The 26,068-nt window shown below is 45.7% G+C and overlaps 1 protein-coding gene across 2 annotated transcripts in view; it reads left to right on the forward strand.

Annotated features, from left to right (window-relative positions):
- fat2 (FAT atypical cadherin 2) overlaps nucleotides 1-26,068 on the forward strand; it is a 120,112-nt gene that overhangs the window by 39,759 nt on the left and 54,285 nt on the right. For both annotated transcript variants that reach the window (XR_007569804.1, XM_050042525.1), the window contains exons 7-15: nucleotides 7,846-7,985; nucleotides 8,519-8,581; nucleotides 11,512-11,724; nucleotides 12,339-12,549; nucleotides 13,528-17,195; nucleotides 18,533-18,929; nucleotides 21,064-21,263; nucleotides 22,201-22,354; nucleotides 23,459-23,692. Coding sequence is in view for 1 of the 2 variants with exons in the window: in XM_050042525.1 (XP_049898482.1) it covers nucleotides 7,846-7,985; nucleotides 8,519-8,581; nucleotides 11,512-11,724; nucleotides 12,339-12,549; nucleotides 13,528-17,195; nucleotides 18,533-18,929; nucleotides 21,064-21,263; nucleotides 22,201-22,354; nucleotides 23,459-23,692 (5,280 nt within the window). In the remaining variant the exon portion in view is untranslated. The remainder of the gene's footprint in view (nucleotides 1-7,845; nucleotides 7,986-8,518; nucleotides 8,582-11,511; nucleotides 11,725-12,338; nucleotides 12,550-13,527; nucleotides 17,196-18,532; nucleotides 18,930-21,063; nucleotides 21,264-22,200; nucleotides 22,355-23,458; nucleotides 23,693-26,068) is intronic.

Genomic DNA, 26,068 nt, shown 5'->3' on the forward strand with positions numbered 1-26,068 from the left:
TGTGTGTGTGTGTGTGTGTGTGTGTGTGTGTGTGTGTGTGAATGCTGGCTCGTGTTGTAAAGCCCTTCAGTGGTCGCTGAGACCAGTAAAACGCTTCGATCCATTTGCTGTTCTGTCTGTAGTTTATCACACTAACACACACGTCTCATAGAATATAGTTTGAGTTCTCACACCAGTTCAAACACAGCAGGTCGTCTGCCAGTGATCCCAACACCACATCTGTGACTGTTGGAGAGGAGCAGGTGCACAAACTCATAGAACTGGAGTCACATTCAGTAACTACAGCTTAACTTTGTGAGACAAACACAGATTCGACTGTTCAATATAAATCTCATGCAGAGTTTAAAAGGTTCAGCAGGACGTTCAGACAGTGACTATCACATTACGTAGTTAACAAGCTAACAGCGCTAACGACAAATTCTGACACGAGATATCAAACAAAAATCAAAGACTGTGTCGTATTAAGTATCCGAGAGCTGTGAATTCACCACTTACATGTCAGAGTCTTTCCTCCTCTGTGATGCTGCCTCTGTGTCTGCAGCTGTCTGTACCGGAGAGTTGCGTGAGAGTGAAGAGTGCTCACTCTGTCGCTAAATCTGAGGACTAAAACGTCCCCAGAGGTCCACAGCACACTAACTGACAAACAGATAAATAAGTAAGCGACTGATTGATTTGAAGGACTCCGAGTCACCTGAGAGGTTGATGACTCAAATCTCCAACTATCAGGCAGCAGTATGTTAGCTAACTTAATTTACCTACACAAGTTATTGCAACTTACGCAAGTTAAGTCTAGTTAACTGCTGGTTTCACACTCTGCCCAAGATGGCGGTGTGCGGGTCAGGTCTAATATCACAGTTATATATGTCTGAAAAGCACCTTAAATATCTGATGTTCTGATCTTGTTCAGCTTGAGTCAAAGTGGCCCAAGGTGTCCTCTGCTGATTGGCCCAGAGACAGTTGACAGAACTTTAGCCACAAACTTTTCATTGGACTTAACATGTGTCTGTCATCTCTTTTATTATTGTTTTGTCCTGATCAACACATCAGTAACTTCACAGTAACAACGAGCTGCAGCTTTCAGACAATGTGGAGGAGTAAAGTGTTTGTACCTTATGGACAAGATGTCTGAACTCTCCTGGGAGGAGGAGGTGTATCACAGACCCTCATGGTGCTGGCGTAGAGGGAATGTTGTTGTGTCATGCGACTCCTCTCCCATGCAGATATGATCAGGCGTTTATCTCTCAGTTCTCAGCGTCCTCCTCTCCAGCAGCAGAGCTCAGATGCCTATCGAGTGTCTGCGGCCGTCAGATAACTGTCACAGACAAATGAAGACTTTCCCGGCTGTCACAATAACTCAGACAACACCTCCTGTGAATGTGCACAAACACAACACGTATGGTTCAGAGGAAATCAAAGAGCTGTTTGTGGATGGATGCGGCGTCCTTCTCTGGACCCGGGTCCCAGCTGGGTGTGATGAGGTCCGGATGACGGTCAGCACCTGCGGGTCCGAGGCCGCGGCTCGCTGCTGGAGGACGAGATTTGTCCCCTGCAGAGGAGGGTTGATCATCTGCTCTGAGAGGACGAGTCTCTGGGTCCTGCAGGGCGTCCTGATCCCAGGGACACGCTGAGAATAGACAAAGACCTGTATGAAGAGAATCAACTTCCTGTCGTTAAAGATCGGATTATAATTTAAAGAAATGATTTGTTTAGAAGAATGTGTTTATCTGCTTTCTTCTTAAAGAGTGAGATGAACAGATCGACACCACTTTCATACCTGTCAAGTATAAATATACAGCTGCAGTCAGCTGCTGGTAGCTTAGCTTAGCTTAGCTTAGCTTAGCTTAGCTTAGCTCAGTTTACCAGAAAGAGCTCGCCTGGCTTTGTCCAAAGGTAAAAAAATCTCAGCATCATGTCTAAAGCTCATTTATTAAAACATTATATCAGGTTTATGAAGGTCAGCTGAGAAGATGCTCTTTGGATCCAAGAACATTTGTGACCAGAAAAGGAGGGAGAGGTCAGACTTGTAATTTGTTTACACGGCGTTCGACTCGTTTGTTTAACGAATGACAATCAGAATTATCAACCTTTCCTAACGCAGAGTTTCTGTCCCGTCCGTGAAGTTATTGTACAGAATTTATTGTAACTGCACAGCGGGGCTGCAGAGGCGGAGAGAATTGGAGGAAAGAATCAATCGCTCTTCATCACCGACCCTCACCTCTCGTCTCAACCTCTGAGCAGTGACTCGAAGAATCACACCGCTGATCAGATCAGAGGAAATGATGTCGTCTCAGCAGGAGAGTTGACCTGATTCTCCGTGCGTCTGTTTGTAGTCTGCTGAGCAGAGCTGTCGAGGCAGGTCGGGCACCTGGAGGACACCCGGAGGCAGTCACAGGACAGGCTGAGGAATTAAACCTCCTTATGTCCCAGAGCAGTTACTGGAGGAAGGGACATCTGTTTCGTGGTCATTCCAGCTCAGAGTTCTCTCCCTGAAGACGATGTCTACTGCCTGCAAAGTTTGACCCTGTAGGGATCAAGATTTTCAACTCAGAGGCACTTTGTCTTCAGAATCATCAGTCACTTCACGTCTGGACCTCCGTGCTGGAGAATAAATCAGTCAGGTGTATTTGTAGAGTACAGTAAAAATGTCCTGAGAAAATACGTCCTCAGGAAAAGCAGTAAAACTAAATGTGTGACTTCAAAGGCTGCAGAGCTCCTAACACCCTGCAACAGGAAATATACGATGAAACAAACAACGTGGGCTCCGTTCTTGCTTCACATCAGATGTCACAGGTCATAGTGACAGGTTCACAGAGTGCAGGTGTAGCAGCATTAGTTTTATCACCATGGCTGTAAATGCACTGTGCTAACTACGCTAGCAGCTAGCATTAAGGCTAGCCCCGCCCTTTTGTCCAAATATGGTCACTTCAGTCACAAACCTATGTGTGACATCACAGTGACTGCGTCCAGAGTGACAGGCTGTCTGCAAGACGTCACCAGAGTCTATGAGTCAGATCTGCCCCGCGCTGCTCCACAGCTCCACCCTCTCTGCCACATACGGTCACTTTTGGCTCTGAAAATTCAAGGTGGCAACCGCCAAGATACCAGAATGGAGACTTAACAACCAGGTCCGACAGTGTGTGAGGCTTTGAAGCATATGTTCATGGTGGCCAAACAGTGTGGTGATATGGTCATGTGATGCCACGTGGACCAAAAAGACTCAACTCAAAAGAGACGTGTGTAAATCAGTGATGCATTTTTTTGAGCTTCACAACCACTGTGACTAATTTCTGTGTCAGGATTTGATCCATTCGGTCTGATATCAGTTAGAAAGTCTAGAAGAGACGATGAAATCATCTTATCCCTCTTCAAGTTAGCGGTTAGCTAAACTGGAAATTAGCCTCTTGGCGGGTGGAAGTCTGTAGCGCACCTGCTGCTCAGTGGGACACAAAGCGATGCCAATAATTTAAATGATTTTATACGTGAGAAACCAAACTTTTTTGGCGTCATGCACTTCTTAGCAACTTTCATAGGAGTGAAATAGGCCCCGCCTACAACGCTGTGTCCAGTTCTCTTTATGCATCCATGTTCAGAGCAGGAGTCCAAGAACCAATGTGTGATGTCACTATACAGTCTGTGTTTGAAACCAGATGAATGAGACGCTCTCCTCGTCTGCTCCGTGTGTGACGTCCACACATGAGGCCGCGCTGAGGGCGGGTCGGCCTGTCCAATGACTGATGGCCTCAGACCTCTCAGCCTGCCTCGTTGCCACGGCAGCCCCGACCCAGATAAACATCCAGAAGATGGATGAAGGAACGGAGACATGAATAAAAATGTCAGTGAAATTCCTGCATGGAAGATCCTTTTTCCTTCCTAACATGACGTTTGGCGTGCACATTTTTTCCTCCCTGTACCGTGACTGAAGGAGATTGTTTGCCTGCACGGCCCCGCAGGGAGCTGAACCTGCGACCATGGCGAGGACGTCACATCTGCCTGGAGTCCATCAGTAAAGTGAAAAATTACTTTCACAGTACATCTTCCTGTGTCTGTGCTGAGACGACAGCGGCGATGAGCGATGCTGCATCGATTCAGTCTTTTCTTTTTCCAATGTAAATCTTCCTGTGAGCGTGTGTGTGAGCGTGTGTGTGTGTGTGTGTGTGTGTCGAACAGGAAGTCAGTCACAGAGCGTGAAATCTGAATCAGTTAAACAGAGCTGTCGCTGCGGCTGCTTCGTCTGCAGTCAGTCATCAGGAAGTGACAGAAACAGTCCGCTGGATGACCCAATTATCTGCCGACCTACAAGAAACACAGAGCGTACAGGGTGTGTGTGTGTGTGTGTGTGTGTGTGTGTGTGATGAAAGGTGCGAGGAGGAAAAAGAGACGTTTCAGTGCTTTAACGTCTCTTCTCACTTAAAGCAGAAATAATACAGGATTAAAACACAGTGATGACAGAGTGCAGCCTCAGCAATCACTTACTGAGTAAGTGTGTGTGTGTGTGTGTGTGTGTGTGTGTGTGTGTGTGTGTGTGTGGCCCTTTACAAGGTGGACGTCTTAATAAACACCATCTGGCCGAGCAGGCATGAGGTTTACCTTCCTCTCGTACGGACACACGACCTGCTGAGAGACATGAAAGTCATGAGGGTGCAGGAGGAGGCGTGAAGAGAGGAGGAAGGAAGGAAGGAAGGAAGGAAGGAAGGAAGGAAGGAAGGAAGGAAGGAAAGGAGAGAAACAGACGGACAGAATGAGTCAGTGTTACTGCAGGTTTATAACACAGTATGTTTCAAATATTTTGAAGACAAGGAGGAGGAGAAGGAGGAGGAGGAGGAGGAGAAGCGCTAACAACAATCTGGGTAGAAAGTTGGCAGCTGATTTGAGCTGCAGAGACATGTGAAATCAGCAAATTTAATTATTTCTATTGTCATTTTAATTCAATTCAATATCACAGATCACAGTTTACCTCAGAGGCTTCACAGCAGACGACATCCCTCTGTCCTTTGGACCCTCACAGCTGATCAGGAAAAACCCTTTAACCTCAGGAAGAGACACTGAGGACAGATCACATGCAGCGCCTCCATCAAATGCCGCTTCAAGCGATGTCTCACTCTGTGGCTTCAACGTTTCACTGTCACTACCAACGGCCTTGAACCCGCCGTCTGAACCTGCACCCTCCTGGTATTCAGACATGTTTTCTGCTGAGGAAGTTGCAGCAGTGGCGTCACAGCTGACTTCACATCTGAGCTTTAAATAAGAACAGGAAACTTCAGGCGGAGCTCCTGTGATGGGAACAAGTTATTCTGATGGTACAGATCTCCTGTGTGTGTGACGCATCCGTGTTTTAAATGTGTCACGTCTTTGCAGCAGGATCCAGATTTCCTGTCATGGCTTCATATGAGTCCGGACAGACATGGATATAATTTAGTTTGCAGAGGCAGACGGCCGTGCGGTCAGAATTCTAGTTATTGTCATGCTTTGTGAACGCATTGTTTACACTGACTTATATTCTTCTTCTCCTCTTTTATCGGCCGTTTGCTTCTCTACTGATGGCACATTGTGCTTCCTGTAGAAACAAACAGAGCAGCCGCGCACATCCAAGAAATGAAAAAGGTGCTGGACTAAATGAATAAAACTGAAAAGACAAAGAAAAGTCTGCACACTTCAGCTCCCTTTAGGTGCATTTATTCCACTTTCTTTTCAGTTTCCTGTAGAAACAACATGAGGACCGTCTCAGTGTTCACACACTGCACGCGTCATTCATCCGTCCATCATCTGCCTCAACTGTCCTGAGAAACTGTCAAGGTTAAACATGAACTTACATCAGATGGAGACTGAGACAGACAGTGAGACATGCAGTGAGACAGACAGTGAGACATGCAGTGAGACAGACAGTGAGACATGCAGTGAGACAGGCAGTGAGACAGACAGTGAGACAGCGTGTTGTGGTGGACACTGTGTGTGTCTCAGTGTGTCTCTGGGCTCAGTGTGTAAACGAGCGTCCTGCTGTGATGGATGGATTCATATGAAGGAGAGAAGAATCCATGTCTCTGTTGTCGTCTGTGTCTCAGGTCCATTTTAATCCGATCATTCAGACACTTCATCAGAAACACAAACTTTAACTTTATGAGTCCTGAAGTTCAAAGAGACAAACAGGAAGTACAAAAGTGTCACTGTTAGTTTCAGTGACTGAAAGAGTCAAAGTCGACTCATCAGCGAGACGTCAAATAAATGTTTTCATTAGATCGTAGTTTTATATTTTGATCTGTTTGCTTTTCATTTTCTCACATCCTCTCCGACCATCTCTCACATTCATGTGACAGATGAGAATAAAAGCTGCCCTCTAGTAAAACACATTTTGGTCAAAACAGCAGGATTAATGTGTTCATAATGTGTTCATAATGTTCCACCATGGATGTATGTAGAGACCTGGATACAATGTCGGAGGTGGGGACACGTTCATTCCTGTGACAGTTACTCTGTGACACATGAAGCCAAAATGGTTCAACTGCTGCGTCTAGAATGATCGATCGGCACTGCTTCCTCATCACTGGTCCCACAGAGCAGGCAGACCAGAGACTTCTGCTGGTTGAGCAGCTACTTCCTGTTTAGCGCTCCGCTAACGTGAGTGGGGATAAAATGATTTAATTGTGCCTCTCATCTCGTCTTTCCAAATGTTCTCAGGCTGAATGAATCAAATCCTGACAGGAGTGTGACGCTCAAGAAACGTATCCACTGATTTACAGACGACAGTTTTGCCGTGTTGGTCAGTGTGAAAAGTCTTTCTGGTCGTCATGAGATGAGCTGCACTTTAATGAACTGTCCTGTGTTCATCTTGTTGAATGTCACAAGGCAGCAGAGGACGAGTCAAACACAGAACAAGAACAGATTCAGACTGAAGACTGCACTTCAAAAATCTAGATTTATTTCCTCTTGCTGCACCTGTGCTGCGTGCGCTCACTGCGAGAAGGTTCAAATCTTTACAAGCTTTGTTACCAGAGAGAGAACAAAATCAAGAACCGATAACATGGAGCTGTGTCAGTGTACTTTACCGTCCTTCATGCACCAAATGTGGCATTCAATATGTCGGTAAAAGAAGAAGAAGACAACTTAGCTTCAGGATCAACGAACATGAAAGAGCCATTCTTCATCCTGATCCTAGATCAGCTGTTTCCAGACACGTTTCAGATGCTAATCGTCCTCTATCAGATTTGGCGTTCACTCAGTGAGCAAATATCTTTAGCTCCAAATGCTTCATCTCATGAAGAATCATATATGACCTGTTTCCTGTGACTCAGTTTATCTCTGTGTACAGACTGACCCCGCTGCTCATGTGCTCATGTGCTCATGTGTTCATTCCATCACTGCAGGTTGGTATGTAGGTATGTACACATACCAGCAGGTAGAGACTGTGCTCTGTGGAGCTGTGGGACCTGTGATGATGATGATGATGATGATGATGATGATGATGATGATGATGTGTCCGGTTGACTTCATGTGTGTTTAATCAAGCTGCTGACGACTGAGCAGGTGCAGCTGTGAGTAAACAGTAAACGTGTCTCATTCTGTCTTCAGCGTTGAGCAGTGCTGGAGGAGTTTGGGCCCCTCAGAGTTAGAGAGTGGCTCATCAATGAGAGCGCCCCCCGCTGGGAAATCACCGCCATTCTTCACACGTTGGAGGACGATGCCACCATGCATCACTCCTGCAACCAGTCAAAATCAGAACTACACAGTCTGACGAACCGTCTTAGATATTACACCTGACGGCTGGACACCCTCATCCTGTCTCCTGCCTCCACACCTGATGGGATAAACCTGTCTGTCCCTCACCTGTCTCTGTCTCTGTCTGTCTCTCAGGTGGTGATGAAGAAAAGGACTTTGACATCCAGAGGAATACAGGAACCATCTCCATCGCCCGCCGGCTCGATGCAGCTCGACGCTCCAACTACAACATGACAGTGCGGGTCACCGACGGCCATCACAGCGCCACCACACAGGTCAGAGACATGAAGCAAACAACAAAGACTATATATATATATATATATATATATATATATATATATATATATATATATATATATATACAAACTCTGACTAAAAAGGTTTTTGTGTGTAGTCTATGTGTATATATGTGTGTGTGTGTATCTGTAGGTTTAAAGGTAACCTCTGCAGGAATTGACCGTTACTGTTCGTAAACACTAGCTTCACTCTTGTTTGTTGTTTCTCCACGATGTGCATGTTTTCATCCAGTCCTGCTCAGCACACCTCTAAAGAGAGAAGCAACCAGAACAAGTCACATTGATTTTAATTCCACTCAGTGAGCTCTACCTGCAGTTTTAGACAAAAAACATCCACAGCTTTATTCATGTCCTGGTCTGAGTGTGTAAATCTCTGCTTTAGGTCTCATCTTAAATCCTGCAGGCAGCGGCGGCTCAGCTGCTGCGTGTGAAGCGATGCTTTCCATATTTAGTGTCGTTCACGCTGAGCATCCATTTTCTCAAACCGTGTGTGTTCCATCTCCAAACTGCAGGCCTACATCCGTGTGCTGGACATGAACGAGCATCGGCCTGTCTTCCTGAAGCCGCTGTACGAGGTGAGAGAAAGATTTACATTTGAATGTTCGTGCTAACACCAGACTTGTTGCAGCAGTGACACCCAAACTTATGGGTTTGTCAGAGACACAACAGGTGTGACCAGAAGCAGAGTAACATGTCTCTGTGATCACATGAATTAAAGTCCATACGTAGGGTTTTTTCAATATTTTTTTCACAACAGAACTATTTTAGCTAACATCAAACTGTGTCAGTATGACTCAAACTTTTCCAACATGTCCCAACTGGAAGCTGAAAAAAAACAATGCCTAAATAAACAAGAGAAAAACATCTATTTTATTTGAACAGTAAACATGAGATCGACTGGGACGTGTTGGATTTAATTCTTTGCTTTACTTCTGTTCACAGAGTAATCACACTCTGACTTTTAAAACTACATTTGAAGGGTTTCGAGGGATGTAAACAGGAAGTGTATTGTTGCCGTGGAGTTTGTGAGTCAGCTGTGGACAACTTGAGCCTATAACGGTTTATATTTTAGCAAACTGACATCAAGACGTTGTGCCGAATTAGCTGTTAGCATTTCCTGTTTCCAGTGTCCCCACTGATGTTCACACAACTTTGGCTGGATGATTTTGTTACTGAAGAAAACTTAAAAATGTGATAATCATCAGTTCTGCAGTTATAAGGTGCGTTTTTTTTTTCAAATGATTTCTAAACAGATTCGTTGTAGTTTATTCACAGTGTTAATCACAGATATGTGATGTGTGATGACAACCTGGGGAAGTGTAAGTCACACTGAATTTAATACATCTGTGTATCATGTCTGTGTGTTCAGATTTGACTGAGTTATGACTGGGAGGATGAGTGCGTTTTTTGAAGCAGATCGTGGTCGTCACATGCCGAGGGTTTAGAAAGTACCTCAATTGATCTGCATCGATGAAAGTCCCATCTTATACAAATGTTTATATACCAGATGATTGTTTACTCAGATCAGAGTTGGACGGCAAAATTACCACCTGATTATCCAAATAATACTATTTGTTCGTCCACCCAAGTTAAATATAAAAGTTCTGTATCAGGTAAGTTACAAGCAAAAAATGAAACTTGACTTGTGAGAGCGATGTTTATGACTCATTACAACTTGGTGGGCCTGATTTACTGATTTCTCTTTTGTTCTGTTCTTTCACCCGGTGCTCAGTGCAGCACAACTGTCATGGCTAGTTTCAGACCGATGCAGTTGTCACATTCACGGCCTTGTGAAAGTAGCAAATGTACTTGCGCCCATCTGTGCAACCATGGGCGTGTAGGACTCCACGTTAAGAGAAACGCTGTGCACATTTATTCACGACTTTATTGATTATTTCTGAAGCTAACAGATAAGTTCTGTTTCCTCTGTCAGGTTTATTACTGCAGTTTGTAGTTTTGATATTTGCTGCTGTGACATTCTGTGAAATGTGAACGTAGCAGAGATCAGAGCAGAGCTGCTGTCAGACTCCACATTAAGAGAGATGCTGTACACATTTACACACAAGGAGCAGCATAACTTTGATGATTATTTCAGAGACTGAAAGTTTCGTTGTGTTTCCTCTGTCAGATTTTTCATGCAAATGAGGAGCAGCGTAAATTCACTGTGGGCCATTAGGCCACAGTGAATATGGACATGTAGGTCTTAAAATGACATGCAGTCAGGCGCACTGTTGACGTGTTGCTATTTTGAGGCAACAGAAAGTGACTGATCCAGTGACCAACAAAAACCCGGTCTATGGTCAGAAGGGAGCAGAATTTTCCTCACATTTAGAGGGAGTGTTACTCAGATAGTAAGATGCTCCGACATAGGTGGGCTCACAATGTGCATACTCTCTGCTTGTTGCAGACACAGGGACGCGTGGATGGGTTACAGGTGGGTGAAATAAAACATCATTAATGAGGAAAATATGAATGACATTCTGTTAAATGTGAACGTAGCAGAGATCAGAGCAGAGCTGCTGTCTGACCAAACAAAAAGCAGCATAACTTCATTGACTATTCACAACTTTTACAGTCGTTCAGAAGCTAGACGTTTAGTTCTGTTTCCTCTGTCAGGTTTATAACTACAGTTTTTAGTTTTGATATTTGCTGCTGTGACATTCTGTAAAATGTGAACGTAGCAGAGATCAGAGCAGAGCTGCTGTCAGACTCCACACTAAGAGAGATGCTGTGCACATTTACACACAAGGAGCAGCATAACTTTGATGATTATTTCAGAGACTAAAAGTTTAGTTGTGTTTCCTCTGTCAGATTTATCACTGCAGTTGTTAGATTTAAAATGTTCCACAGTATATTCTTATTCGTTACTCTGCACCTGGCTCTTAAAGGTAATGATTGGTTGAATTCATGTTACGCCCAAAACACACTTAGGATTAATTAAGGGACTAAATACGACTCCTTTGTTCCTCGTGCCGTCCTTTGTGTCCAGATTACGTGCTGTTTAACCAGAGAAAGTGGAGCTTGACACGCCGTAAATGCCCTTTAGACCCTGAGCTGTGGATGGGTTAAATACGGCCTGCTGTGTTAAGCATGAAGCTGGCTGGAGATTTTTCAGAGGGATCATTTTAAATTTAGATACGAGTAGAGACGTATTATCCCCTCAGCAGGCGTTCTTTACTGTAATTATCAGGACATCCAGAGGACAGTGTGAGGCTGCTGTTATTTCTATTTCACTGTTATTTCTCCTAATCACAGTAATCACTGCTCCCTCTGCTCCTCGCTCTGAAATTCTGTCTCTAACGGAGCATTTTCTTGTCCTGGAAATGTTTTCTGTTCCTCAGTCAGTCACCTTTATGAATAAAAATTGTGCTCAGATTGAAAAGTAAAAGTCCAGGATTTCAGTTTCCTGTCCACTTTCACAAACCCACTTGTTTCCTGTTCGTTTTCCTTTTTCATTACCTTGAAAGACTTCACCCATCATCTCGTCTGTCCCTGTGTGCTTCAGGTGAGGGTTCCCGAGGACACCTCGCCTTGGAAGGACATCCTGCAGATCAGCGCGCAGGACGCCGACACCAACAGTAAACTGGTGTACTCCATCCACAGCAGCCTCCACCCTGACAGCACCAAGTTCTTCCATCTGGACCCCAAGAGTGGAGTCCTGGTGATGACGGAGGAGCTCGACTACGAGATGATCTCCACTCACACGCTCATCGTCATGGTAACGACACAGTTGTCTCAGTCCAGTACAGTAGAATAAAGTCGTATGAAGCCGTTTGTAATGTGAGACACACACACATCTCAGTGGTCACTTTGATACCGAGTGAAAAACATAGAAACAAATCGTAATAAACTTTATCTGCACCGTTCACACAGGAAGTAAAATAACTTTATTATTTTTATTTTCATTTATTTTTTTGTGGTTTTATTTGATCTTCTTTTATCTGATTGTTTCTGTTTCAACTGTGAAAATATTTTGGTTAATGTACTTTCTTTACTGAAACATCGCTGTGTTTCCTGTCGGGAATCGTTTCAAGAAAATGCTTTTTATTTATATTTCTTTTTTTTTTCTTTTTTTTCTTTTTTAAAGAGAGGCATTGCTGCATTTCCTGTCAGGAAAGTTTTTTTTGTTGCCTAAACATAACCACACATGAACCACAGTGTTGTTGAAACGTAACTGTGGTTCATGAGTTGCAGCAATTCTGCTTAATACAAGAAAATGTTAAACAAATGTAACGTATCTGTCGTTTGAACGTTTGATGCCAACATTTATTCTGGCGCCTGAGTTGCCTCACACCTCCACAGACACTCTGACATGTGTTTGCTCCTCGTCAGGTGCGTGACCAGGAGATCCCCGTGAAGAGGAACTTTGTGAAGGTGGTGGTTCACGTGGAGGACTGTAACGACCACTCGCCGGCGTTCCTCAGCCCTCGCTACGAGGCCAGCCTCTCTAACCTGGCCCCCACAGGCTCTGAGGTCATCCGGGTCAAAGCCCTGGACAAAGACATGGGCAGCAACGCCGACATCAGCTACTCTCTGAACTCTGGTGAGCAGCCGACGGCCTTTTTCATCTTTCATTTATGTTTCAGCTTCACTCTGCTTTACATTCACTCAGTTCATCATCATCACACCTGGGAGCTGCCCGGGACAACCGCAGCCTTCAGATGTGGACTGCTTAATGCAGAAGGTTCAAGGGCATGATGATGATGATGATGATGATGATGATGATGCCTGAGGGAGCAACATGTTTCTCAATCTCCTCCTCAGCCGTGATTTAAACCTCTTGCTCACAGTGCTCCTCTCGTCTTTATTGCCTCACTGACTCTGTGTTCGCTCCTCACGTCGCACGTTAACGCTGAAATCATCTTGACCTTCTGAGAGATTTGTGGAAGAGTTGAGCCTCCTCCTGCAGCAGTGCAGGAATTATCCAGGGGATACCGCTGATCATGTATGATCAAAGCAGGAGGAGCGCAGAGGAACACAATGTGCCTGCTCAGTGTATTTTATACAGCAGCTCACACTGGCCCTCATTCAACCTCTAAGACTTTCTCTGCCTCAGAGGAAACACAGGGAGGTGTTTGACTTCAGAGCAGTTTCTATAGGTTCAATTAAAGCCTGGAACAAATACATCTCAGTGCTGCAGCAGGATTTAATAAATCTTGTTGATATTTGAGTGAAATAATCTGAAAATATCATCAGATTATTTTTATCATTATCTAGAGCTGTGAGCAGACACATTGTGTTTACAGGCCATCTGTTCATCTCTCAACAACACCTAGAAGGATTTTTTTCAAATTTCAAATTTGGCACAAACGTTCACGTCCAACGACTGAAGAATAAAGTGATTTGAATTTGGTGTTTGAAGGTCACTGTGACCTCACAAAATGTGTTCATACGTTAAACACAAAGAAGCAGCTCAGTTACGGACCTGAAGTCTACACACCACCAGGATCACTAACTATAAGGCTGATAGCATTTTGAATGAACTGATCAGTCTGACACCTGGTTTCCTTTCTCCCTGCAGGGAACATCGACAACATCTTCTCCATAGATCCCGAGCTGGGCTCCATCACTGTGTCCAGACCTCTGGACCTGCAGCCTCAGGACCAGTTCCACCTGACCGTGAAGGCGACTGACCAGGGCTTCCCTCAGCGCAGCGACCTCTGCTCCGTCCACGTCCACATCCGCATCTCAGACCACACTCCACCTGCCTTCCCCTCCGATGAATACCTGACAGAGGTCAGTGAGTCCAGCGCCCTGGGAACACCGGTGGTCACCATCTCGGCCTCCAGCCCTGCCGCAGTGCACTATGGGATAGAAAGTGGCAACCCAAACGGGACGTTTCATATCAACCCGTACACCGGGCTGATTTCAGTCCAGAGGCATCTCGACTTTGAGAGCTGTGACTCCTACAAGCTCAAAGTGACGGCTTCTACCACAGCCGGAGCCTCGTCCAGGACGGCTGTTCACGTCTACGTGGTCGACGAGAACGACAACGCTCCTGTGTTCAAACAGAGGGAGTACCTGGGGCAAATCAGTGAGTCAGCTCACATCAACAGCATGGTGATGGGGGAGAGGAACACGCCTCTGGTCATCCAGGCGTCAGACGCAGACAAAGATTCAAACTCTCTGCTGGTGTTTGAGATCCTGGAGCCGGACGCTCTGAGCGTCTTCAGGATGGACTCCAGTATGGGCACCATCTCTTTGATCTCACCTGTGGACTTTGAGGCCAAGGCTGAGTATCACTTCACTGTGCAGGTGAAAGACTCTGGGGAGTCGTCGCTGTATGCAGCAGAGCCCGCCAAGGTCACCATCCGCGTCCTGGACCTGAATGACTGCCCGCCACAATTCAGCACCTCAGTGTATGAGCCATCCATCATCTCCCCGCCTGTCAGAGACGCAGAGGTCGCACGCGTCACGGCCCACGACGCTGACTCTGCGGTCTCATACAGCATCACCGAGGGGAATCTTCACAACGCCTTTTCAATTCACCCCGACACCGGTGTCATCACTGTGAGCAACGAGTCTGACTTCAGGCCGTTTTACCAGCTGGTCATCAGAGCATCTGACGGCCTCTACAAAGACTCAGCCACCGTCAGGGTCAATGTCACAAACCTGACAGACAGTGATCTGGTATTTGAGCACAAAGTGTACTCAGCCAGCGTCACAGAAAACCTGAAGACGGTGAAAACTTTGTTGGCGCTCAAAGCAACAGGCGTTTTTTTAAACGAGCCTGTTTTATATTCTGTGGTGAACCCGGTGGGGAAGTTTGTGATCTCCCAGACGTCTGGCGTTCTAGAAACAACCGGTTTCCCTTTTGACCGGGAGGAACAAGATGTTTATGACGTAGTGGTGAAGGTAGAAGACATGAGAACGCCGCCGAGAACAGCCACCACCCAGGTGAAGGTTTTTATCGATGACGTCAATGACAACGCTCCACAGTTTTTAAACTTGCCTTTTTCAATGATGATTTCTGAAACCACCGAACCAGGAGACGTTTTATATCAAGCAACCGCCGTGGACAGAGACCTGGGAGAGAACGGATCCATCATGTACTCACTGGAGGAGGACTACAACCTCTTCAGGATAGATCCTGATGTAGGCGATGTGTCCCTACAGCGGCCACTTGACTTTGAAGCTCTGAATAAATACGTGTTGACAGTCTTGGCTACAGACGACGGCGAGCCCGGTCACACCACAGCGGCAGAGCTCAGCATTCAAGTGAGGAATCAAACCAACCCAGTTTTCCAGACTCTTCTGTATCCACTCAAAGTCCCCGAAAACGTCCCTCCGTTCACCACCATCCTTCACGTCCAGGCCAGGAACCCAGAGGGCTACCGGCTCATTTACAACCTGCAGGAGGAAAACGCCTCGCAACACTTTCACATTGATTTCAAAACTGGCGTGTTGACCGTCACCAACCCGCTCGACTACGAGAGCCAGACCATGCACGTGTTGACAGTTAGAGCGACTGACTCTGTGACCGGAGCTTTCTCTGAGGCCTCCATCGAAATCGAAGTAGAGGACGTGAACGATAATGCCCCGGTTTTCTCAAAGCGGACGTACACTGTGGACGTAGTTGAGGAGCTCCCGATCGGCACCTCTGTGATACAACTGTCTGCCTCTGACAGAGACTCTGGGAGGAATAAAGATCTGACCTTCCAGATTGTGAAAACGGAGAAGAACGAGACTGACGTCTTCGACATCGACCCACACAGCGGGTTGATCGTCACAAAACAGGTGCTCGACCACGAAAACACAAAACACTTTGATTTAAGAATCAGAGCCACCGATAACGGCACCGTCCCTCTCAGCAGCGAAGCTCACGTCTTCATAAATGTCACCGACGTCAATGACAACCCACCAGACTTCGTCAGCTCCCAGTATGACGCCACGCTGGATGAAATGGCAAAGTGCGGCCACATCGTCATCAAAATCCAAGCCTCAGACCCGGACACCGGCGACCTGAACAACCTCAGATACAAAATCCTCTCAGGGAACGAAGGTCGCTACTTCAACATCAACGAGTCGTCAGGAATCATCTCGTTCTCTAACGTCTGTAAGAGGAACCTGGATCCGTACTATAACTTGACGGTGGCAGTGTCGGACGGAGTGTTCCAGAAAACAGCTCCAGTCAACATCGACATGATCAACAGCAACAGGCACAGTCCGCACTTCAAGCAGAACATCTACGAAGCAGAGCTGGCTGAGAACGCAGAGGCGGGAACTCGGGTGATACGCCTAGCGGCCATCGACCCAGACGACGGGCCGTACGGCAGCGTGGACTACACCATCATCAACAAACTCGCTGATGAGAAGTTTGCCATCGACACCGACGGGCAGATTGTCACGACGCAGCCATTGGACAGAGAGAACCCTGCCCAGAGGGTCATAGCTATCAAAGTGATGGCTAAAGATGGCGGCGGGAAAGTGGCCTTCTGCACGGTGAAGATCATCCTCACAGACGAGAACGACAACATCCCTCAGTTCAAAGCGTCAGAATACCAGGTGTCAATCCAGTCCACCGTGAACAAAGGCTCCCCCGTCATCCAGATCATGGCTTATGATGCAGACGACGGCAAAAACGCAGACGTCACCTACACGGTGGATGAAGCCGAAGAGGTGACGGAGGACATTATCGAGATCAACCCTTTCACCGGAGTCGTGAGTGTGAAGGAGAGTCTGGTCGGCATGGAGAACAAGATCTTTAACTTCAAAGTCAAAGCTCGTGACGGCAGCCTTCCTTTCTACAACTCCACCGTCCCCGTTCAGCTCAAAGTGGTTCCTCCTGAGGTTCCTCTGCCCAAGTTCTCAGAGCCGCTCTACACCTTCTCAGCTGCAGAGGACGTCCCCATAGGGACGGAGGTGGGCTCGGTGAGGGCGGACTCCGACATGCCTCTAATCTACAGCCTGGTGAACGGGAACACGGTGGAGAGCAACAAGGACAAAGTCTTCAGTCTGGATAAAGAAAGTGGAACGCTGCTGCTGCAGAAGACCATCGACCACGAGAAGACAAAGTGGTATCAGATCGATGTGATCGCCCAGGGGAACCATAACGGGACGGATGTGGCGTCGCTGGTGTCGGTCAGCATCCAGGTCCAAGATGTGAACGATAACCAGCCGGTGTTTGATGCTAACCCGTACAGGGCCTTCCTGGCTGAGAACATGCCGGCTGGAACCACCGTGATCCAGGTGAGAACTGAGTCACTGTGGATGTGTGTGTGTGTGTGTGTGTGTTAGAGGCTTACTGTTAAAGGTTTTTAAGGTGCATTTCCCAGATTGAGTGGAAGGAACTTAAGCTCTACGTTTAGCAAAGATAAACACACCTGCTGACTATCAGGGTTTACACTGATTTCATATTGTTCAGACAGTTGTAGTGTGAAGTTGCAGCCTCCAAGTTATCATGTCAAGTCTGATAAATCTGGAACATCTGCCTGCTGCTGCGTCACACTTGGTCACAAAAGAAGAGAAAAGGTTTTCTTCATGAATGAAACTGCTGCAGATCTGTAGCTCAACAGTTTCCATGTTGAAATAATAGTTTAATGGGAACAGTTTGTTCACGCTCTGCTGACGCTGCATGAACGCAGCATTTGACTTTTTTTGAGGCTTTTACACACCAGGGGCGTTTTTTTTTTTTCTTGTGCAATTAATTCGCATCAATTTATTTTTTCAAACTGTTGTTTTTGTCGTGAGTGTTCAAAAACAGAACACCAACAACAGGCTGCGAAACATTATGTTATTTTTATTTGGAACAAGTTTGATTTTTCTGAGCTCGTACCACAGATAAAGAAATGAAGCCGTCCTGTTCTGTGGAGCAAACGTCACGTCACAACACCATGACAGTGTTGTTAAAAGCAGCTCATAGTGAGGTCGTTATAGTGAAACTGAAACTAAGATCAGGTGTGAGAAAACACTTGTATGTATATAAACTCTAACTAATATAAAGTTATACAGGAAGTGACTTTAGTTTTTGTTAATTTTGATAAAAACCCTTTTAATCTGACCTGAGGACTCTGACAGACAGAAGGACTATGAAGAACTTGCAGGGTAATCCGGGAACAGACACATAATCTGAAGAAGCCAACAACTGGGTTTTATAGTCTGAACTTCTATAAAAAACGCACTGCATGGTAACAGCCCAGGCCTCTGATGGAGACAGGCCTTTCATTGTCAACATGTGTAGCCACAGTGGGCTGGTTGAAGGGACTGGGAGTTAAACTGGACCAGGCCACCAGTTTACATCACTGAGGGTGTGAATATCTTTGATAATAAATATTTGCACACATTTCACATTTTCATGTCGTTTATTCGTCGTGCCCGCGGCGTGTAAAGGTCGTCAGCCTAACTGGGCCTCAGACGCCTCGGACCGATACGTCGACTGAACGTACAGAGATACAAAATGATGTAAATTTTCTCCTCTGACTTCCGGTGAGACAGCAAACAAACGTATTTCCCAAAACGTCTTCACATCTTTTTAAAAAGCTTCACTTTGAAATAAAAACTGACGGAACGTTGATCTCGACCTGCAGGTGACCGCCAACGACCCGGACACAGACACCAATGGCCTCGTGACCTACAGCCTGGAGTCTCTACCTGATGACGCTGCGGCTGACATCACTGACATCTTCTCCATCGACGGAGAGAGCGGCTGGATCACCACTGTACGGCCGACGGACTGCGAGGCCACCAGGGTTTACAGGTTCAACGTGCTCGCCACAGATCATGGCGGCGACATCAAGCTGTCATCCAGCGTCCTGGTGGAGGTGACGGTGACGGATGAGAACGACAACCCGCCAAAGTTCTCAGATGAAGTGTACCGCGGCTCGGTGGTGGAGAACAGCAGCCCCGGGGAGGTCATCGTCTCCATGACGACCACAGACTCTGACGTGTCACTGGAGAACCGTCTGGTGACGTGTTACATCACAGGTGAGGAACATGTGTTTATGTGAGCATTGGTTGCTCCCATGTGTTCGTGTGTGTTCGTGTGTGTGTGTGTGTGTGAGTGAATCTGATGGAGACAGTGAAGTGAAGGAAGTAAACGTCTCTCAGCTGAGCGCTGATGTTTTATTCAGATTAATGGCAGACAGAAACAGGCTGATGAGCCCAAAACAAAACCACACTAATGTCAATCCTCCATTTCACCTCTGGACAGTCGGAGCCATTTTGAGCAGCTTTGTTTTTGTAGAGTGTATCAGAGGAATATTTGCTTCTGGATTATTAATAAATGGACAGTTCGTCTGATTTTAACTCGTCAGAAAGAGACTGAAACAAAAACAAATGTGAGGATTTTATTTATTCAGTGTTTGTCTACAACACAACAAAATCCAAAATTCATCACCGTGACTTTAGTTTCTCATCACGGCCCCAGCATGGGTTTTAGAAATGCTGAGATGTGAACGGCTCAACAACCCAAAGTTTCTGACTCGCACCAACAAGGTGATAAAGTTGTGCAACACTGTGGGAGTTATTTAAACATATCTTTAGTTTATTGAACTGTTCAATCTCAAAGTGTCAGTTTAGGTTAATTTTGCAGCCATCAACAGGTCACTAACAGGTTCATTTAAAAAACAAAAACAAACAAAAGTGAAATGACATCAGTTAACTTCAGCACCACGGATGGTGGAGCATTATCACCAACATTTGACCGCTAGCTCCGCCCACACATAAGCCAAACTTACGGCACAACGTCAGTGCTGATTAAAATGTGAGTTAGCTAGCTAGTGAATGCTAATGTTAGCTAGCAATGTCAGCTAACACACGCAATACTCGATACTTTAGCAAGCTAACTAAGCTAACTGCTGACACCTCCCCGTCCAACAGAAAACACTGTGTCGCTCTTCATCCTCTTCATCAGTGCTTGTCACAGAAAGTGAAAGTAAAGTCATCCTCAGATTCACTCTGATCTTGGAAATGAGCTCCGCCCACTTGAGTTGCCTCGCTATATTCACGTGTTTGTGTGTCACCAGACACTGATCGTGTGAACCATGTTGTGGCACCAGTTTTCAGGGTGAGACTGTTGGGGAATCAGTCGATAACTGTATCTTTGTAGATTTCATAAATCATCTCAACATGAAGTATGAAGATCTTCAGTCCTCAGTAATCTGTATCAGTGACCACATGACGTCCTCACCTGTGGGACACCTCAGTAAAATGTCCTACATTGATTGAAGTTGTCTCAGGTGCACAGCGACCTGTTCCTCGTGGTGCTGCAGGTCGTTCATATAAAGCAACACTCAGTTTGTTGCAGCATCTCAGTGTAACACTCTGACCTGCGTGGCAGCGTCTGACAGCTGTAAAGAATCTAAACGGTTTCTACAGCGTCTCCGTCAGCATCAGCTCACCTGTCAAACAGGTGGCTGAGTGAAATCTGCTGCAACATCCAGAGTGACGGTTTCACTCAGCAGCCGCAGAAAAACACTGTCTTCATCTCAAAGATCAAAGTCTGTAAGAAAGTAATGAAATGTAAAGTACCCAGGTGAGTCAGCCTGATGTGGACATGCTCATCCAAAATACAGAAATCAAGCATATTATTGAATAATTCATCAGGAAAAACATGACGGCAGCACTCACCATCAGACTCCCTGTTTTCTGTCAAATACAAATAAAAACTGTGAGTTATGAAAAACTTTATCAGACTCTGAACATCAGAGGCTCAGTGAGGAGCAGCTGTGAAGAACAACATCAGTACGACCTGTATGTACAGATATTAATAATAATAACAAGTGTTCAGTCTGTCTCAGCCTCGTTGTCTCTGTGGCACAAACACAGCAAACAAACTAAGGTCTCTTTTTACTTGAACAACTTGTATATGATCTGTTATTAGAACTTCTCCTCACATACCAGCTCATGTTCATAGTTTCAGAACACATTTGTTAATTCACTTTTCATCAAGTGATAATTTTTCATTTGTCGATTGATTGATCCAAGAAATAATCAGTTTTTCTACGTAGTTGTTGCGATGCTGATACCAGCTTTTGAAATTGCCTCCAATACTGCTTTAAATGCTGCCTCCTCCACCTGACTGTCCGTGCACTAACTGAGCTCTTGGTCCCGCCTGCAGACGGCGACCCTCTGGGTCAGTTCGCCATCATCCAGGAGGACGACGGCGAGTGGGGTCTGATCGTGAAGGAAGCTCTGGACAGAGAGACCAAAGACAGATACACGCTCAGAGTCACCGCCACCGACGGGAAGTACGAGGCTCCGGTTACCGTGGACGTCCACGTGTTGGACATCAATGACAACAGTCCGCTGTGTGAACAGGTGAGGGGGGGGGCGTTTCATGATGTCATCAGATCGTTCTCAGTGTGTCGGGGATACTGAATAATGTTCTCAGCTTTATTAGATTGTCTTTACATCTTTAACTGCAGCAGTAACCTTAATTAGTAAATTAAATCAACAGTGATAAACCTCTTACCTCAGACTCTCCCCGCCGCCGTCTGAAACCTTCACCCATAAATAATCTCGTCAGATTCAGTGCAGAGAAAAGTGTGTGACCTGTCCTGTCCTGAAATCATCTGTTATTGGATTTAATCTGAAGACAACCCGTCCACACAGTGAGCGTCCTCGTGAACTCACCTGTACTGGACAGCTTCAGTAACACACCTGAACACAGAACATCAGCGTTCATATTAACTGCAGCGCACACACAACCACAAACACATGTCAGTATCAGTCCTGAGAGGAACGTGTCCACTCTCCAGATTATTATGAACACAGTTTGTTTTGTTACTAACAGGTGAGTCAGGATGAGGAGCTGAGCTTCATCACAACTCTGACACTGAGAGGGGATCTGGAACCAGTTCTGACTTTAACTAGTTTGTTCACATTTCAACAAAAGTGCTGAGAGTGTATTTATATAGTTTCATATAGTCCCAGTCTTTATTAGGGCTCATATTATATTTATATATGTTTCTCATGTCGTGTCGTGTCGTGCAGCTCTGGTGTCATTATTTCTTCTGATATCAACTCTTAGCTGATGATGAGGAGTTAAAGTTAAACTCTGGATGTGAAGATCAGAAGCTTTAACTGTGCTGATGGACTGTGACCAGAGTTAAAGTGTTTGAACCACCTTCCTCCTCCTCTTCATCATCACTGCAGCAGCAGCATCATGATTTTATTTCTGCCGCTCTCGCTGTCTCGGCGAGAGAAGTGCTATGCAAATGTTGTTCTGATTATTGTTATTATCTCGGCGTTCCAGCTGGTGTACACGGAGGCGGTGATGGAAAACTCGCCCTCCAGCATGTTTGTGCTGAAGGTTTCGGCTTCAGACCCAGACGTGGGAGCTAATGGACAGATCTCCTACACCCTCCACGGTCCCGACGCAGACAAGTTCCATCTCGACCACAGGACAGGTACGGCACCATCTGTTCGGGGTCAAAACACAAGCGAGTGTTTGAGCTGCTGAGAGCGGCGGCACTCAGAGAGCCAACAACATTTCTGTTGTCATGTCAGGAGCTCCTCGCTGACGTCCATCGCTCCTCATTTCTGTCTTTATATCTGTCTGTGGTGTCCTCGCCGCCTCCTGATTGGCTGTCAGGTATCTCACAGTTTTAGGTGTTCAAACAGATGCTGCAGCTCAACTCTCTCATACTGAATCAAACAGTGTGTGACAGGATGATCTGACTTTACATGTAGAGCCAGCGACAGGTCGACGTCTCCACATGTCATGAAACACAAGTTTAAAGTACTTTAACTTTACACTGTAAAATATATTGAGTTCATCTTTCTTTAAAAAATCTAGGAAGCCTTTAAAGAAAAAGTTATGTTTCTGTAAATCTAATGTGAAGTTGTTGCAACTATAAAAACTATATAAACACTTATACTAATTTAACACTAATTTAATGTGAGCAAATATTAAATAAAACAATAGAAATATTTAATAAATGAATTCGACCACGAGGGCCGGTGAACACACTAAATGTAAAACTGTCTTCATCGTGACACAACACAGATAAAATAGTTCAGTAAAGTCCGACTGACTTGGTTCACTGATGTTTCTCACATTCAGACAGAAAAAGTCAAAATATAATCATACATTGGATTATAAACTTTTCTGGATACTCACAGACGTGTTACAGAAAACACCAGAACAAAGAAAAAAACAAAATTCATTGGTCATTTTAAGTTGCAACAACTTCATAAAATGAAGTCAACACAACATAACTTGAGACTAATCGTTATATTTACTCACTTTTTTAAAGGCGATCAGTTTCCATGATATTTTAAAGAGACATTTACTCGTCAGGTTTTACAGTGTAAACTAAAAGTACTTTAAACTTGTTCTTGGTATTACATGTTTTAAGCGGTGTGGAGATGTCGACCTGTTCGAGGCTCGAAACAGAAGGTTGGATCGTCTGTTAAGAAACTTTATGAATCAGTGCGGAGGTGTTGGCGTGCAGCGCTGTGGTTTCTACAGCCTCTGTGTTCACCTCAGCGTTGTCTCTGTGTTTCCTCAGGCGAGCTCTTCACACTGGCCGTGTTGGACCGGGAGAAGGAGGTGGAGTATAATCTGGTGGCGAAGGCAACGGACGGCGGCGGGCGGTCGTGTCAGGCGGACATCCGGCTGATGGTCCAGGATATGAACGACAACCCACCTCACTTCTCCTCCAGCCACTACGAGGTCACCGTGTTCGACAACACCACCGTCCGAACTCCCGTCGCTGTCATATACGCCAAAGACCCCGACACTGGTAGGTCTTCACAACACGACCTCACGATGTGGCTGCTCGCGGCTAACGAGCGGAGCTAACTGCTAACAGCCACCGCTGCAGCTAACAAACTCCACCAAGCCATTCAGCAGCTCCACCATCCACAGTCAGGGGGCGCTGTCTTGTTTAAACGTCCTGCTGGTCGCTGTGAGCGTTCAGGTGAAACAACACGAGCACAGAGTCTGTGTTTGTCTCAGGTCAGGACGTGTTGCAACAGCTCCTCAGTCCTGAGTCTGCCAACTTTAACTCTACTAGAGCCTAATAACACACAGTGTGTGAGTGTGTGTGTGTGTGTGTGTGTGTGTGTGCTATCACTAATTCTCTACACAATAAAGACTAATCTGTTCCCAACAGAGTTTTTCTTTCTGAAACACCCACCTGATTCTTCTCCTCTCCTCTGTGTCACCTCACCCTGACTTTAACCCTCGCAGATAAACTCTGCAGGATGTTCCTCAACATAATGCACGGACTCAAACAGCAGTGATCCCTCTTCATCATCATCATCACTGATAAACCAGTGTGAGTGTGTGGAGGTGTGTTTACCTGCAGAGACACAGAGTTTATTAGGGTCGCCTCATGTTGTTGTGTTCAGGGTGTTTGGTGACGTCAGGACTTTATAAACAAGCAGCACCCAGGAGGAAACTGAATTGTTGGATTTTACTTTAAAGCGGTTTGGAAACAGAAACCAGCAGTTCCTGAGAGGCTGCTCTCCCCTGACGGAGCAGCAGAGCCTCCAGCTCCCTGTTATGTTGTTCCTCTCATACAGGCAGGCGGCTGTGAGGAGCTCTAAACTAATGTGATTAACTTCTTAAAAATACTGTTATTCAACAGTATGAACTGTGTCTGTTGAACTATGACAGCATGTCATCACTGGACACTGTCACTAATATCCCACAGAACATCAGTGTGTGTGATGGGAACAATCTGATTGGTTTAAAGCTTCAGTTTAGAAACACGTCGGCTGTGAGGCTGAAGGAGAGCTGTTTGTTTAATAATGGATCACTACAGATACATCGTGCTGCGTCTTGAACCGCCTGGGAAACGTGAGGTCGGGCGCTGTGTGCTGCTCTGTGCTGACTTTAAAGAGCGCGGCAGCCGGTTGCGTCTGAAGTTGCTCAGCGACCATAACCAGCACTGAATCACAGCCTGTTTACCTGAAGCCCTGAGGTCAGAGCTGATCTACTTCCTGTTTGTCTGTGGGACAGATGTAAACAATGATCAACTTGTCCTCCATATTTATCACACACTGATATTTACTGAGGAAGGAAAGATGTCTGACAGCTGTGATTGGTTGGTTCTCGTCATGTGACGTTCCAAGTTAAACTCTATCTCAGGCTGCAGCCATCAGACCCTGACAAACAGGCGCTTGGGAACGCATGGGCACCATGATGGCGTTGCTCTGGTGTGTGAGCACACCTGCCACGCTTCTATGTTAACAAACAATAAACCTGAGGCCGCAAAAATCACGGCATGTGTACGACGCCGAAAGTTTCAAGTCCTCACACAGTAAGAAAATAAATCGCATATAGTGAACAAAGATTTTGATGCATTGATCATCGTTTTATCATCAAATCATTGACCTTTGAATGTTCCCGCCGCTCTGCTGAACACCTGCAAGCCAGTCAACATGTCGGCGTCTCCCAAACTGGACAATGACAACAAAGCTCCTGGTTCAGTCGTGTTGATATGAACACACCAACTATCAGCTCTGTCTTCATCCTTCGGTTCTTCGTTTGTCGCGCTCTCGTTTCGTTAGTGTAACTCATGATTTACTCTCTCCTCCCTGTGACTCCTCCTGCCTCCTGATCTCGGCATTCAGTGTGTGTGTGAGCACAGTTTGATCTCACTGTTGTTTTTTTAATCACTTTGTGTTTGTTGCAGTAAATCTGAAGTTACTGACTCAGTTTGTTCCAAACGTCCGACTGCTGGGTCTGAATCTTTTATTCATGTGCCGCCTCCGATGGTCGGCTGGTTTCAGGAGGAAACAGAGTCTGATAAAAGACAAGTAAAACAGACAGTTTCCTTGTCTGACACACACACACACACACACACACACACACACACACACACACACACGCAGACATTCACACTTGAACAGTCTCAGTTCACACAGGAGGATCGATAAAAATGCACAAAGACGCCCACAAACACAAAAATTCTGCCTCTGCAAAGATGAACAAACACACGCACGCAGGCACAGACACACACACACACACACACACAGACAGAACAGGTTGGCCACTCCCTCAGATGTGCAGCAGCTTGCCCTCTCACAGTTTCTCACAAACACAGTGACTCAGGAACTTTTTTGTTTTCATGGATGTTTTATTCATTTTCATATTGAAAACACATGAAACA

This window comes from Epinephelus moara, chromosome 4, assembly GCF_006386435.1.
Source record: "Epinephelus moara isolate mb chromosome 4, YSFRI_EMoa_1.0, whole genome shotgun sequence".
Taxonomy (NCBI): Eukaryota; Metazoa; Chordata; class Actinopteri; order Perciformes; family Serranidae; genus Epinephelus; species Epinephelus moara.